The sequence below is a fragment of the Ictidomys tridecemlineatus genome, chromosome 4, assembly GCF_052094955.1.
Source record: "Ictidomys tridecemlineatus isolate mIctTri1 chromosome 4, mIctTri1.hap1, whole genome shotgun sequence".
Classification (NCBI taxonomy): Eukaryota; Metazoa; Chordata; class Mammalia; order Rodentia; family Sciuridae; genus Ictidomys; species Ictidomys tridecemlineatus.
The window spans coordinates 160,186,143-160,201,039 of record NC_135480.1 but is presented as its reverse complement, the minus strand read 5'-3'; the positions used below and the strand labels follow the sequence as shown (position 1 = coordinate 160,201,039).

Below are 14,897 nucleotides of genomic sequence, written 5' to 3'. Positions count from 1 at the left end.
GAGAGCTACAATCACGTTTGTTTGGAATCAGTGTGTGCAAATTTTGGAATCCAACCTTCAGATGAGGTTTACTAAACTGCCTGCCCAGAACACTCTGGTTTAAAAAAAATGTGCATTGCTATTAATATTTTGAGTGTAGATTGTTTTTGGACAGTAAATGTTCATTTTCTGCCCATAAAACCAAGTATGAGTCACAACGGAACATTTACTTTGAGTCAAAAATGTAGTATGTGCTGATGTTCAAGAACAGAGCATCTTATCACTATTGACTGTAGAAATTAACCGTACAGAAAGTCATCGTTTTTTTTCTTCTTCAAAAGAAGATCTGAGATCAAAGGCTATAATCCTCAGTTCATAGATACTTGAACTAACTTTTATCCACAAATAATGTGCAGTAATTAAGAGCTCTAATCTGGGTTGGCTGCACAGAGGGCTCTCATTCCCTCTTTCACCTGGTTCCCTAGTACATGTGTACAGAGGAAAAATAATCCGTAGAAGGCACTGGAGGGAAGCCCCTCACAGCCTATCCTTCAAAAAATTCCAGGAACAGCACAGTGAGTGAGTTTGATTTCAGGACATCTATTATCCAAATTCCAAACATTTATATAGTCCTCAGCTCACAGATTCTATGCAGTATATCCCAAAGTTTGTGTCTCAGTAACAATATTATGATATACCTGTAACTAATTCCTGTGAGTTTTGTAGACTTTATTCAGCTTGGGAAGTTGGAATTAAAGTTTTGGAAGGAGTTGGGGTACTTTTTCTATCATGTAAATTATTTTACCTGGAGTTTTAAGATGAACACACACACACACACACACACACACACACACACACACACACCACCCCAACAGCACCCAGACTAAATGGCTATAGCAACATATTGAAATGAAAAGGCATTTACCAGGAGCAGGAAAGCCAGAAGGAGGAGCGGTATGCCAGGAGTTGCCCGACGGCAGCATTCCATGCTTGGATCCTTGCCGGAATCTGAATCGGACACTGAATAAGCTGCTAAGTGCTCTTCTGCCTGCTGTCACATCCAGTCCTGGTGCTAACACTCCAGCCCTGCCTATCAGCTTCCATCAGCCCCGCTCACATTTCCTGACCGAGGGGTGGGTGGGTGGATGGGTGGGGGGTAAGCTGAATGGAATCTCTCTCGGAGCAGGCAGCCAGCCAATCAGGCTCCTGCTAATCAGACATGCTGAATAACAAAGCCAGGGGGACAGAGAAAGTGTAACAGTGTGAGTAAAAAAGGGGGAAAAGGACGAAAAAGAAAGGAGAGCGAGCAGCAGAGCAAGAAGAGAAATGCCAGAGGTGCAGAAGTACACAAGACGAAGCAAAGCACTGGGCTTTTCCCTAACCTGGTCAGTTCTCTGTGAGATGTGTTTCTGTTTTCCATTTGCCTGTGCTGATGTCTGCTGCTTTGTAAAGTACAGTAGCTCCCTGTGTCCGTGTATTGTTCCATTCAGGAGAGAAACTTAATCCCTGTCAATATATAACATATGCCATAAAAGGGAGAGAACCATAGTCAAAAACTGACTTAATGTGCCCTTTAAACGTATTCTGGACAACTGCTTTCTTCTTCTTCTTCGTAAGGTTCCTCTTTATTTTTCCCTTTGACTAGAAAAAGGAATACTGTAGAAGTTCATGAAAATTCCTCACTAACCCTAACAGTGGCATAAGTTATTTCGTGTATTAAGGACTTGATGGTGGGGAGACGGGACAAGTTGCTTCTTTGTAAAGTGACAATTTGAAACATCCAAGGTTTACTGATTCTAAAGGCACAATTAGAAATTGAGAACCCCTGGTTTAAAAGAAGCCTTGAACAAAGACTCCAGACTGAGTGGGGCTGAAATTTGGGGTTGAGAAACTGCCTGGTTTTGACACCTTGCCAACTCTCAACTATCTGCTTTCCAGGGGCAGGGAAAGAAAAGATGAATTAAATCCTCAATTAATCCCCAAACCTTTTAACCAAGAGTTACAGTCTTCTCTTCACCTGACTCACATCCTTTTTTCGGAGCTGCTATAGTGCAGAAAAGGAGAAACCTTTGTTGACCACTAGTCCAGGAGGGCCAGAGGGCTGGACAGGTTGACCTCGGAGGTGCAGCCGAGCCCTGGAGGAAGTACTTATGTGCGTCAAAGAGACAAGGCAGCAAAGAGAAGCTCAGCAATCTTCAGAGGCCACTTAATCTACCAACAAGCAAGGTTCAACCCTACTGGAGGAGATTATTAGTTTTAGGAAAGTGTTAAGTGTCAAATAAGGACATACTTCCCCTTATCTGCTAGGGAAATTATTGAGTTTTGAGAGAATGAAATAGCAAACCCAGCCATACATTTTCATCATGTACTACCAGGAGGCTTTTCTTTACAGATCTGATAGACCAGAAATACATGTGGTGGAGGTAGAAGGCAGTTAATGTTCTTTCCTTTCATTATTAAAAAATACTGATGAGAGGTCTGAAACACAAATATGGAAAACCTGATCTAGCCATCACAGACATGTGAATACAGGCAGGTCTGTCAATACACATACCTGCAGTGTTGCTTTGCGAAAAGGTAGAGAAAAGCAGGTTGTTCAACTTCAGCTACTTACTTCATATGGTATATCAATTAACAAGGGAGAAGCTTTAAAACTCCCACTGTTAACCTGTCACAAAAGTCAAGGGCAATCAAGGATTCACCTTTCTCCTCACTACCAAATTTATTGAACTAGGAAAATGATAGTACAGATTCACACACACACACAAAGAGGTCCTATTTTTGAAATAGGCTTTTCCCTTTCAGAAAGATTATTTTTACTAATCTCTCGAAAACTAGCTAATTCTCACAAGCTAAAGGGTATCGACAAGTAGATGTGAAAATACTGGATTGCTATCTGAAATCCTCATCATAGTAAAAAAAATTTTGACCCGAAATGAACTTTTAGTCTGAGACTATGTTATCTGCTCATTTGCGTCAGATGTAAGAGAAGGAATTGTAGCATTAGCATGCTAATGATAAGGCATCTTTTGTAGAGGGGAAAAAATTGGCATCTTGGAAAATAACTGGTAGTCACATATATGTCAAATTCTTCTGCTTTGGAAATCAATACCATCTTCTGAGTTTTGCTGGGCATGCCAATTTATAGCAAGATGGTCCCTTCAATGAGGTCCTCAAATAATATACTATTTTAAAGTCAAGGCCTCCATCATTGGTTGAACAGCTAGAGGAGGCCGACCCCAGTACATGCTTCTGGTCTCTCTGCTCACCACATCATCTTTTCTGTTGGGAGAATCTGGAGGAACTTGCAAAAGCAATTGCAAAGGTCCAGAGTTAACACAGTGCGGGAAAATTCTAAGTTTACTTAAAACTCTAGAAAAAGGAGAAACAAATCAAGTTGGATAAGGGTGATGGGGAATGTTTTTAAGATGAGCTCATTTTGATACTTTCCAAAGTATATGTGATATTGTTAAGGTTTATAATTTTTACATGTACAATCTTGCTTGACATTTTTGACTAGTTGATGCAGTTGGCTATGTGCCAGTGCCTTTTTATATATGTGAAACTGAGGCTCAGCGAAGAGACTTACCTAAGGCCTCACTGGCTAAAACTGGACTTTGTACCAGGGTCTTCTGACTCCAACCACTCTGATCTCATATTCACATATATACATCTATATATTTGTACATACATGCAGATTCAGGTGTTGGCTGTCTGGCCAAAGGGAGGTGTGTTGGAAGGGGCTGGTAACAGCATAGGCAGAGGAGTAGAAGGCAGCCTACCAGGCTTTACAGTGAGTATATATTACCTGATGATGGAAAGTAGCTTATTTTAGCCTACAGCGTCTCTGTCTCCCAAGTTTGTCATTTCTGAGACATTTTTCAGTGCCAAGGGAAAAATAACATAAAACCCTAGGTAATCTAGACCCATACTAACAGCCACCTGGGAAAGGCCCCTTATGGCATGTGAGCAGGGCGTTGGCCCGGTTCCTTTTTTCCTCTTCAGGTATCTAAATTAAAGCCGTCTGCAAGTGTCTGTGGAGCAGCAGCCGCAGCAGCAGCAGAAGCTGCTTGCAGCCATAATCCTGGTTCCCGGCTCCACGCACAATATATTAGGTGAAATGAAAGCAGCAGCAAGAGCTAGTGTCAGGGCTGTCTGAAGCATCATTCCAAATGGTATGGATTTAACAATACTTAATTTAAAAAACACCAGCTTGGACAGCAGCAAGCTGTTAACATTCAGTGTGCTTTATGGCAGGAAAGAGTGAGCTCAACTTTCGGAATTTCTCTCCCTGGGGAGAATGCCTTACAAGTTTTGCTCCAAAGCCACCTGTCTCTTCCTTGAGGTTGAGCCTCTTTGGCCCTTCAGTTATAGGAACTGGTGTAAAGGGGACAGAGAGTCTCCTGGAAAGAGCTCAGGAGCTCTGGAGAGCTGGGGAGGGCCTACCTCTATAGGGAGGTGGCAATGGCAGTAGGTGAGCCTTGCTTTCTTCATGGGGACCTGGTGAAATTCTGTGCTGTCTCTGGCTAATTTTGAAATTCAAATGGAGAGAAATGATGGAAGAGTGAATGAGAAAAAGCACAGGAAGAAGACTGCTGTTCTTAGGGGCAGAATTGGAATTTGAACACAACTGTAACATTCCAGTTCACCAGGATCCTCTCTTTTTATTTCTTTTCTTTTTCTTCTTTTTAGATATATGTGACAGTAGAGTATATTTTGACATATTATACACACATGGCGGATAACTTCTTGTGGTTGTACATGATATGAAATTATACTGATTGTATATTCATATATGAACATAGGAAAGTTATGTCTGACTCATTCTGCCCTTTCCTATTCCCATCCCCTCCTTCCCTTCATTCCCCTTTGTCTCTTAACAGCAAAGCCACCAGAGCACTCATTATAATTCTCAAACTGTCTTTTGCACACAATTAAACGTGATATGTGCAGTAACTCTTTGCCTCAATTTTCTGACCAGGGAACAGGTGTTCCTTAGATAGTTGTTTCATTAAAGTTACTTACTAACAGGTGGGATTTTTGGGAATCTATCAAAGGCTGCTTGGCTTTCCCTAGATCACTATCTTAGGAGCTGGCCAAAAAAATAGCTCTATTTATTGAGAGTTTCCATGTGTCAGGCACTGTTGTAAGTACTTTATATTTATCACTTCATGTAAACCTTCATCAATTCTATAGAGTAGGTAAACCTATTATCTGTATGTAGGTGTTATTTATGGTGGATTAGCAGTCGACATTCATCTCAACCAGGGCCTCCCTGACATGCAGAGGCCAGAAACCCCAATACTACATTTTCAGACTCCCTTGCAGCTAAGGTACTGGATGGGATTTAGATTTGGCTCCTCTGAAGCACTGTTTGGAAAGAGGAAGCGATGCAGAGTCCACACTTTGCTCTCTGCATGTGAAAATCTGTAGAGCAATGTGGTTTGTCTATATCCACACTTTGTGGGTATCAAGAAACCAGAATGAGATGTGCATTTTATTACTTAGATTGGAGAAGATGGGTATGGCTGTTGCAGCCCTTGAACTTCTTTTTGACCCTGGCAATCAGCAGGTAACTTTCTGAGTGGAGAAGAGGCAGGAGTCCCCATGGTGGTCTATCTCTGCCAAGCACCATGGGACTCTTCAGAAAGCTCACTTTACGAGTTTTTTCCTGTGGCAATTCAAATATTCTCTGTGTTTTTTAATACCCTGTAATTTATGGCTTTCTGTTTATATTCGCAAGAGTAGATTCTGTTCTCTGCAACAGAATTCTTATGGATACATCCCCTTTAAGAGAGGGAAACACTGAGGCATTAAAAAAAATTAGACAATCTGTCCAAGATCACATACACAGAGAGGAGAAATATCTAAATATGAGCCCAAGCAATCTGTGCCCAAACCATTAAGCGACCCTGGGTCTGTGGAGCAAAGAGCCACATGAGTTCAGAGTAGGGAAAGGTCACTGATGGTTGGAGAACTCAGAGAGGAGACCCAGATGGAAGAAGTAGAAACTGAAAAATACCTGAGATGTACAGAGGCTTCTAGAAGTGAAAAGAAACCTAGGAAAGGTTTAGCAAGTGTGGAGAATAGCGGAAGCAGAGGGAAGGCCTAGCATGGGGCTACTGCCGGTGCTCACCCTGCCTCACTTACTGCTGTAGGTCACTTGAGGGCCAAAGAGCATGATTTTAAGTTGTTTGCCCCACTGTCACCCTCTTTCCTTACAGTGTCCAGCAACTGATATCACTTATGGCAGGAACTCATCAGCTTTTACAATTTGATCTGATTCATCTGTCACTGCCTGAAGCACCTGGGTCTTCAATTTACATTTCTTCCTATGGCCTCAAATGCTATTTTCCATGCTCCTCATCCTGTAGGTACTTGGCTAAAGTCTGTGACTCCAGGCCACAGCAGAAAAGAATTCTGAAGACTGCTTTGGTATAGTGGAAAGAACTCAAGATTTTACAGCCAGACAGTTCAAATTTTAGTAGTTACAACTTATTACCAAGAGGGCTTTCAGGAAATAAATGGCTAAAACTTTCTGAGCCCAAGGATTATTTTGTGGTGGTTGTTTGTTTGTTTGTTTAAAGTTTTTGAGTCACGGGAGTAATACACCACGGCACTGCTGGGCAGTGGAGTAAGAAGTTTGCACAGTGTCTAGCTCAGAGCCTGATACAAAGAGACCAATATAGCACTCCCTAAGTGGTTGGTACACGAATGCTCGTGGTACTTGTGTCTCAACTTCTCTGTGTTCTTAAAAATCCTAATAAATTCTGGGGAAAATTACTACCATGATTTAGATTCTGATCCTAAAGCCCCCTCCCAAGAAACAAAATAAAACTCATAGCAGAGCCCCAAACTGAATTGGGAGAATAGAATTGTTCACCACCCTGAAACCTGGAGCCTTCGTTCTTCCTTTGTCGACATAGCTGGGGTTATGTTATGGATGTCAGAGGGTTGTTATTGAATTAAATTCAACAAACACTAAGTACCTACTGTGTGTTCAGGACAGATCACTATAGAGAATTTTGACAACAAAGAAACTCTTTCGTAGCCTTTTTTTGACATAAAGAGACTTATCAATGTAATTGCTGAGGCTTGAATTATGGTTGTAATATTCATATACTAAACCCAAGTGTAATATATAAATCCAAGGCCCTTGATTCCTAGTTCTGTGCTATTTCCATGACATCATCCTCCACAGATAAAATAATTATACCAGAGCCAGACAATAAGGTGAAGGGCTGTTAACAGATTTATAGACAATATAGAGAGAGTGGGATTGAAATGCAAAAGCCAAATTCTTCAGCTTGGCATTCAAGGACCTCCCTGATCTGATTCCAATCCCAGGATAATAGAAAGCCATGCACCAGCCCAACTGAAATACCTGATCTCACCCGAATACTCCAGGTACTTGGACTCCTGTGTGTTTGTTCGTCCTGGATATCTCTTCTGCCTGGATGGTCCTTCTTCCTATCATGGCCTACTAATGGCTTTTCTACCTTTTAAGATGCAATTAAAATGTCAGTAACTCCACAGAGCCTTCCTCTGCTTTTTTTTTTTTTTAAGCTTTTAGTCATTTTGTTGCTGGAATCTTTTTATATATTTGGATACATTCTTTAGCTATCCCAGATATGAGCCAGTCTTTTAACAGAAAAAAAGTCTTCTTTGTTGTTTTATTAATATTATTCTTAGATGTTTTTATTGGGTAGACGTTTTAAATTTGTCTGCAAGTTATTGATCATTTTTCTGATTTCTTTTACTGCTTTGGTCTCTAAATGTTCCCCTTCTTGCCGCCCCACCTCCACTGGTGGTAAACATTTTTTTTCTATTTTCTAGTTTGGAATTTTAATATTTACTTGCCTAAATAGCAAGTAGTAATTGCTTCTGTTTTGCACCTCCCCAGACAGATTTGCTTCCACACATGTGTAGGTACTTTTCACATACCACCATTTGTGAGCAGAATCTCAATCTCTCCCTCTCTTTCTCTCTCTCTCTCGTTCTTGCTCTCTCTCTCTCTCTCGCTCTCTCTCTCTCTCTCTCCTTCAACAAGATTATAAATTCTGTGAGGATAACTATTAAGATTATGAAATCTTGGGCTAGGATTGTAGCTCAGTTGGTAGAACACTTGCCTAAAATGCGTGAGGCTCAGTTCCATCCCTGGTGCCACATAAAAATAAAAACAAAATAAAATAAAGGTACTGTGTCCATTTATAACTAAAAAAATCTTTAAAAACAGATTATGAAATCTTGTGCCCACACACAGAATAGAGCACAACATCTCACACAAAAAATTGGCATGAGATAAATTGTTGATGTGTGAATTAATTAACATATGATACATCCACAAAGAAAAGAAAAGCAAGGGGGTAAAAAGCAAACAAAGAATTACAAAAGCAAAGATGATGTCTGAAAACCAAGAAAAATGTAGATTAAGATTGAAATATAACTTGAATTTCAGGAAAGCAATTAAACCATGGAAAAGCAGAAAACTCTTCCTCTGAAATAACATAGATCATCGTGTGATCTTCAATTTAATTCCAGTTACATGTTTGTCATATTTGCTAACACTAACTAGAATAATGATTTTATGTGTAAAAAGATTATGTGATATCACTATTGTAAATACTGTCACATAGGAGTAGCAGAAACTATCAAGTAATCGAATAATGGAAAAAAGCTTGCAAGATTAATTTGCAGTGTAGTTTACCTTTGAAGTTATTTACATTTTTAAGTTGACAAAAATTACATTTATTTATGATATACAACATGATTTGAAACATACATTTATGTGTATATATAAATATTTATATACAAACATATATATATTTACACACATGCATGTATGTATATACATACATTGTGAAATGGCTAAATCAAGCTAGTTAACATATTCATTACCTTACATACTTGTGACTGTTTTGTAGAGAGTTTATTTCTTAAATTTCCAGAAAGGACATGGAGTTTGTAGGGAAAACTGGATATTGCATGGTTCCTATTAGAAACTGTGGTGGGCCTTTCTTTTGAAAAAACTTTCATGAAGGAATGTGAAACTTGGTAAGTATGGCAAAAAAGGGGTGGGGAAATAAGGTAACAATATAGAGAACTGAATACAAGCCAACAGCAAGACATTTACCAGCTATGTAGGTGTCCTGAGGGACAGATACGGGGTGCAGCTGGAAGAAACTTAGGTAAAAGAATCTAGAGATTTATCTCTTACATGTGCATTTCCTGGAAGTTAAAATCCAAAACTTGTTTCCCAGCACAGAAATTAGCAACTATGGAAAGAATAGAGTTCCAAGGACAAAGTGGAGAAACCCTGATCCCAGGATATGAGTGCAGGATGTTAACCCATCCCAGGAGCCAGTAGGAAGCTGCTTGACAGGATGCAGGTCCCAGACTGGAGGTTTCTTGCACTTGAGGAAGGCAGGCAGGCAGGCAAAGGAGGGCCACGTACTTCATGCCTACCTGCTCACCTCTTGAGCATTCCTAAGAGGCCCACCACTGGAAGTATGTTCGGGTGTGCAAATTAAAGTGGCAGCAAGTTCTTAAGCACAACCACGAGTGTGATGATTTTCCACAGTCTCTTTTAAAGAAGGAAGTGCATCCTTGTGCAAAGGGTCCTAGAGGCCTAGCTTTTGGTTTTGGTTACATTGTCTTTCCTTTGTCCCTCCCACCTCACCTCTTCCTTTGTTCCAACTTTTCTATCACTTGGATTAAGATGGAAATGCTCTTGTCTGACATGGAATGGCCTTGTAAGAATGTTTACTGTGATCATTTGCATTTACTTTTGCTCTCAAAAGCTTGGATTTTAAACTCCAGTCTGCATTTTAGGGAAAAATATTCTTTCAAATAAAATATCTGTGGCAGAAATATTAATGGTCTCCCAATATCTGTTCTTTTTTTTTTTTTTTTTGGCTTTGTTAACAAACATACATGGCTACCCACCCGGGAAACATTTCTTCTTGGAAGCTGTGTGTGACCATGAGATATAAGTGGAAGAAGTGGATGAAATTCCAGTAATGTCCATCAAGAAAGGGGCATACCCTGCTTCACTCTTTCCTCCTCTTTGTAACTGGAATAATGATGTGAAGGCTGGAGAAGCCATCTTGGCCAGTTTGGAGATATGTATATATGGAATATGCTTGAGACTTTACAAAATTATATAGCTCAGTAATATAAAAACCTCAACGCCAAATTCCCCAAACACAATGGTCAAATATAAAAAGTATGACTGACTGGCTGGTATCTTTTATTTCTTAAATCATAAGAGCAATGCAATTATCTGAGTTCCCATCTTTCTTTTGGCTACTAGGCAGCTCAGAACAAAATTTGTATTCAATAGACAAATATTTCTTTAGTCTATAGTTTTAAAATCCCCTCACCATTTCTATCTTGAGTTTTATAGTCTGTTTTCCCATATAAATAGTTCAATCTTTTTTGCATTGCAGTTTTACTCCAAACAATCTTACAGTTTCTTTGGAAGATGGTGAAATATAAACATACAAAATAAAACAGTGTAATTATGAAAAGGAAGCTGACCATGATGACCCCTTAAGGAAATGGTGGAATTATAGAGTAATTTCATGGTGATGAAAACATTTTCTTTATACTCATCATGACTAAACTAGTTGTTTTTTCTTCATACTCATGGTAACTAAAATATTTTACCCAGCATGATTTATGATGGCATTCTTACCATACACTGATATAAACATTAATATGTTACTTTATTACTTATATGCAAATATACTATTATATTTAGTCCCAAGGATCTTGGGAAAGGGAATTAGAACTGAACTGCAAATCATTATCACCATCAAAACAAAAAAACAACAGTAAGCTACTTAAACATTTGGCCTCAAAGGTAGTCAGACTTGTTTGTTCATTTCCAACTTTTGGCACAGATATCCATTCATGAAGTAAGGATCTAATAAACATTTAATGAATACATGAATTTACAAAGCATAAGGTCAATTCCTCAAAATTAAACATAGAATCACCATATGATCCGGCAATTCTATTTCTGAGAATAAACCCCAAAGAAATGAAAACAGATGCAAACATATATTTGCACATACATGTTTCACAGCAGCATGAGTCACACTAGCCCAAGATGGAAGCAACCCAAATGTTCATTGATAAATGGGTTGATAGGGAGAGTTTGCATTTACATACAATGGAATATTACTTAGTCTGAAGAAAAAAGCGAAATCTGACCTGTGCTACCACATGGATGTGTTATGGGATGATGGGAAAGTTAAGTCAGGCTGACTCCATTCTGCCCAGACATCTCACCCTGTGCGGGAAGTTGCCCCCTGACTTTCCCAATAAGCCCACTTGCATAGAAGCTGACATCTCCACCCTCACCCACTTGCACACCCTGACCACATCTCTTTAAACTATGGGGCAGACGTTAGATTACTTCCTTATTGGTTCCCCAAAAAAGTGACCAATTCTGAGAACGTGTTTATGACTCTACTTGCCTCTCCCACCCTCCTCCTTTGTGGTTTTTCTGTTTAAATGGCCTCTCCACCTGCATTCATTGTCATGGGCTGCAAAACCCTCTGCTTTCTGCTCCCTTAGCCCTGGCCAGAATAAATCCTTTGTCTTTTCTTCAAAAAGACCCAGAGTTTTTATTTGGAATTTTAGAATTGATGAACTCTGAAGGCAGGTATGATTCTGCTTATTTAAGTTACCCAGAAATAGTCAAATTCATAGAGACAGAAAATAGAATTGTGTTTGCTAGGGAATGAGGGGAGGAGGAATGAGAAACTAAGGGGTAAGAGATTCAGCTGGGGAAGATGAGAAAATTCTGAAGACAAATGGTAGTGATAGTTAAAATGGTAAATTTTATGTTGTACACATGTACTATAATACAACTGTTTTTTGAAGAAGAAGAAAATGAATATAAAAGAAGAATAAAAGGTTTAACCTTTGCAAAAGCAATCCTAGTATCCTAATTAAATCTCCTGATATAAACTCCTAAATCTCGGGCCAAATAAACAGGTCCAATTATTAAATTTCTTATAGTTAAGAAAAATAAGCAACAAGTTCTACCAATGCTATGTCAGCAGTGTTACCCACAGTCAAAGGAAAAGTAGGAATTAGGCAAGTATTTCTTTGGATTAAGTTTTTATGCACGTAGATTGGATTTGGTACTCTAAATGTAAATATGTCTGAGGTTGTGCTCCAGAGTGACTTTGTACTTATGTTTGCTCTCAGAAAGGCCTTTCTGGATCTGACCTTCTAAATTGTCCTTCCCAACATTTACAATTTCAATGCTTTCTTGCACAGGACTAACCATAGCTTATTGTTATATATGTATTTCCATTTGTATTTATATTTGTGTGATAAAATATTCAATGTCTCTCTCCCTCATTAGATTGTAAGCTCCACGAGGGACGGATCCATTTCAGTTTTGTTAATTACTCTATCCTAGTCTCTAGCATAGGGCTTAGCATATGGAAAGAGCTCAGTAAATATTTGTTGAATGAGTAAGTATTTGTTGAAGGTATAAATACATTTTTACAAAGCAGTATTCAAAGATCATCTACATCTATCTTACATATAAATAAAAGTGATACTTTATTATTATTAATATTAGGGTACTGGGGATTGAACTCAGGGACACTTGACCACTGAGCCACATCTCCAGCTCTATTTTGTATTTTATTTAGAGACAGGTTCTCATTGAGTTGCTTAGCACTTCACCTCTGCTGAGGCTGGCTTTGAACTCACAGATCCTCCTGTCTCAGCCTCCCAAACCGCTGGATTACAGATGTGCACCACACCCAGCAAAAGTGATATTTTAAATATATGTATTTGTAATGACATAAGGGCCACAGTGATATATGTGAGGTAGGCATATGTATACTAATTAACTTGATTTAGCAATTCACAATACATGCATATTTAATCGGAATAAAGTCTTTGTTAACCCAACTTTGGTTAAGTTTCACTCTTTCTCTAGTTACAAACGGGTTTTGCCAAATGCTTTGTTTTCACTTATTGAAGATCTCGTGATTAGTCCACTATATTTTAAAAATATACTAAATTTTTTAAATTGATTTTTTTGTGAATTGATTTCTAATGTTAAAACAATCTTGCATTCCTAGGATTAACCTATCTTATGGTGTATTATATATTCAGATATTGCTAGATTTCATTTGCTAATATTTAACTTTTTTTGTAGTTGTAGATGGACAGAATGCCTTTATTTTATTTGTTTACTTTTATGTGGTGCTAAGGATCAAACTCAGTGCTTCACACATGCTAGACAAAGAGCTCTGCCAATGAGTTACAACCCCAGCCCTCATTTGCTAATATTTTGTTAGGAGATTTTTGTATCTGCATGAGGAGTTCTAGTCTGTTTCTTTTTCATGTGGCACTATTTTTCATGTCAGAATCATAATGGTTTCATAAGGTGATTTCTTTAATAAATGTGAGGCTATTCAGAAAAAAAGAAAACATGGTACAATATACATATATATATGTATAATTTTTGATATTTAAAATAAATGTTTACAAATAATAAATAAAAATTCAGAAAACAAAAGTATAAAAATATAAAGACTAAATTTTCTCACTAACTAAAGAGAAAAATAGGCTGCATATGAAATAATCTTATGAACAGCTACATATCTTGATTACCAAAATACATTAAAATAGGGTGTATAATAAAATTTGATACTGATATTTAACAAAATGTATGTATTTATGTGTTACATTTCTTAGTAAGAAATAAGTTTTATTTTGCTTACAGGAGAAAGACCCATCTGAGAATGTCAAAAGTGTTGTCTTGGAGACTTCTTGTGGAAAACCCAGTGAAGGATTTTCATGGGTCTGTTTAAGAAAGAGCTTAACTTTTGCAAAGTATGAGAGCCATGTAAAGAAGCTGGGGGTCACCACGGTACCCCGGTGTAAAACCTACGTGTACACCTAGTAAAATCTGGAAATTGGATTCACTCTGCTTCAGATTTCATTTTCTCCCCCATTAAATCAGAGTACAACACAGGCATCACACAATCTGCCATAAATAATTCTTCACAACCGTCTGTTTCACTTTTGAGTGCCCTGGACTCTCTCCAGCCATAAAACCTGGATCTACTTTTACCACTAAAGAAGACAGTCCCTCTTGGTTAGGGTTGCAGAAGTTGAAATTGAAAAGGAGCTTGCTGTTCAGGCAGCTACTCTGCACACTGCATCTTCTACAGCAAACAAACAGAGAGCTGGACAAGTCCTTGAAAATCTTGACAAGATTTATAAATAAGATACAGTGTTTATTTATTATTTTAAGAAAACTTTCCATTGTGCTTTCCTTTGTAATGTAATATGATATATATTTTTGCCAAGAATAGGGTGTGGTTGCTCAGCGGCTTAGCTGATCATGAAATGTCATGCTTAAGGCTTGAGTCAGAACATCAAAACAATGCAATGCTGGAAAGAGAGTGCCAACAGTTTTCCCACCACTTCTGCTAGATTCAATCCTATTCAAGTTGGGAACATGAGTCGGTTTTCTCATTACTATGTCCTGAGTGAATACTATGTGACTGAGATAGTATTCTTGGTAATTTTCATTTTGCACTTGTTTGCCTCCTCATTCTGAGGATGTCATTCTTTCTTCCTTCCCTGTTTCTTTGTCAATTATTGGTTAAAACTAAATGGGAAGAACTATACTTAGGGGATTACTCTCCAATACACCTAGGAATGTTGCTCTCAACTTTTAAATAATCTAATGAATTCAAATTCTTAGTCACTGGATTCCTTAGTCCTACTGGAGATCTGGGAATTGATATTTATAAAATTTAGCATAGTTTAATACTTTCCCAAAGAATCCCATTAAGCCAGACAGGCTTAGTTAACTAACTTGATTAATGACGACGGGCCCCTTTTATGGGTACGTTCCCTGAGTGCAGGAA

The 14,897-nt window shown here is 38.4% G+C and overlaps 1 protein-coding gene and 1 long non-coding RNA gene across 5 annotated transcripts in view; one reads left to right on the top strand and one right to left on the bottom strand.

Moving 5' to 3' along the window:
* The window catches only part of Adamtsl1 (ADAMTS like 1), an 876,927-nt gene that overhangs the window by 355,703 nt on the left and 506,327 nt on the right, over positions 1–14,897 (bottom strand). The window contains exon 1 of one of the 4 annotated variants that reach the window (XM_040285837.2): positions 905–1,197. The exons of the other annotated variants lie outside the window; for them this stretch is intronic. Within the exon in view, the coding sequence (XP_040141771.2) occupies positions 905–967 (63 nt within the window). The 5' untranslated portion in view covers positions 968–1,197. Of the gene's footprint in view, positions 1–904; positions 1,198–14,897 lie in introns of those variants that run through there. 4 annotated transcript variants of the gene reach the window in all.
* Positions 1,098–13,939, top strand: LOC144377291 (uncharacterized). Its single transcript, XR_013438141.1, has 2 exons — positions 1,098–1,364; positions 13,742–13,939. It is a non-coding gene; the product is annotated as an uncharacterized LOC144377291 (long non-coding RNA).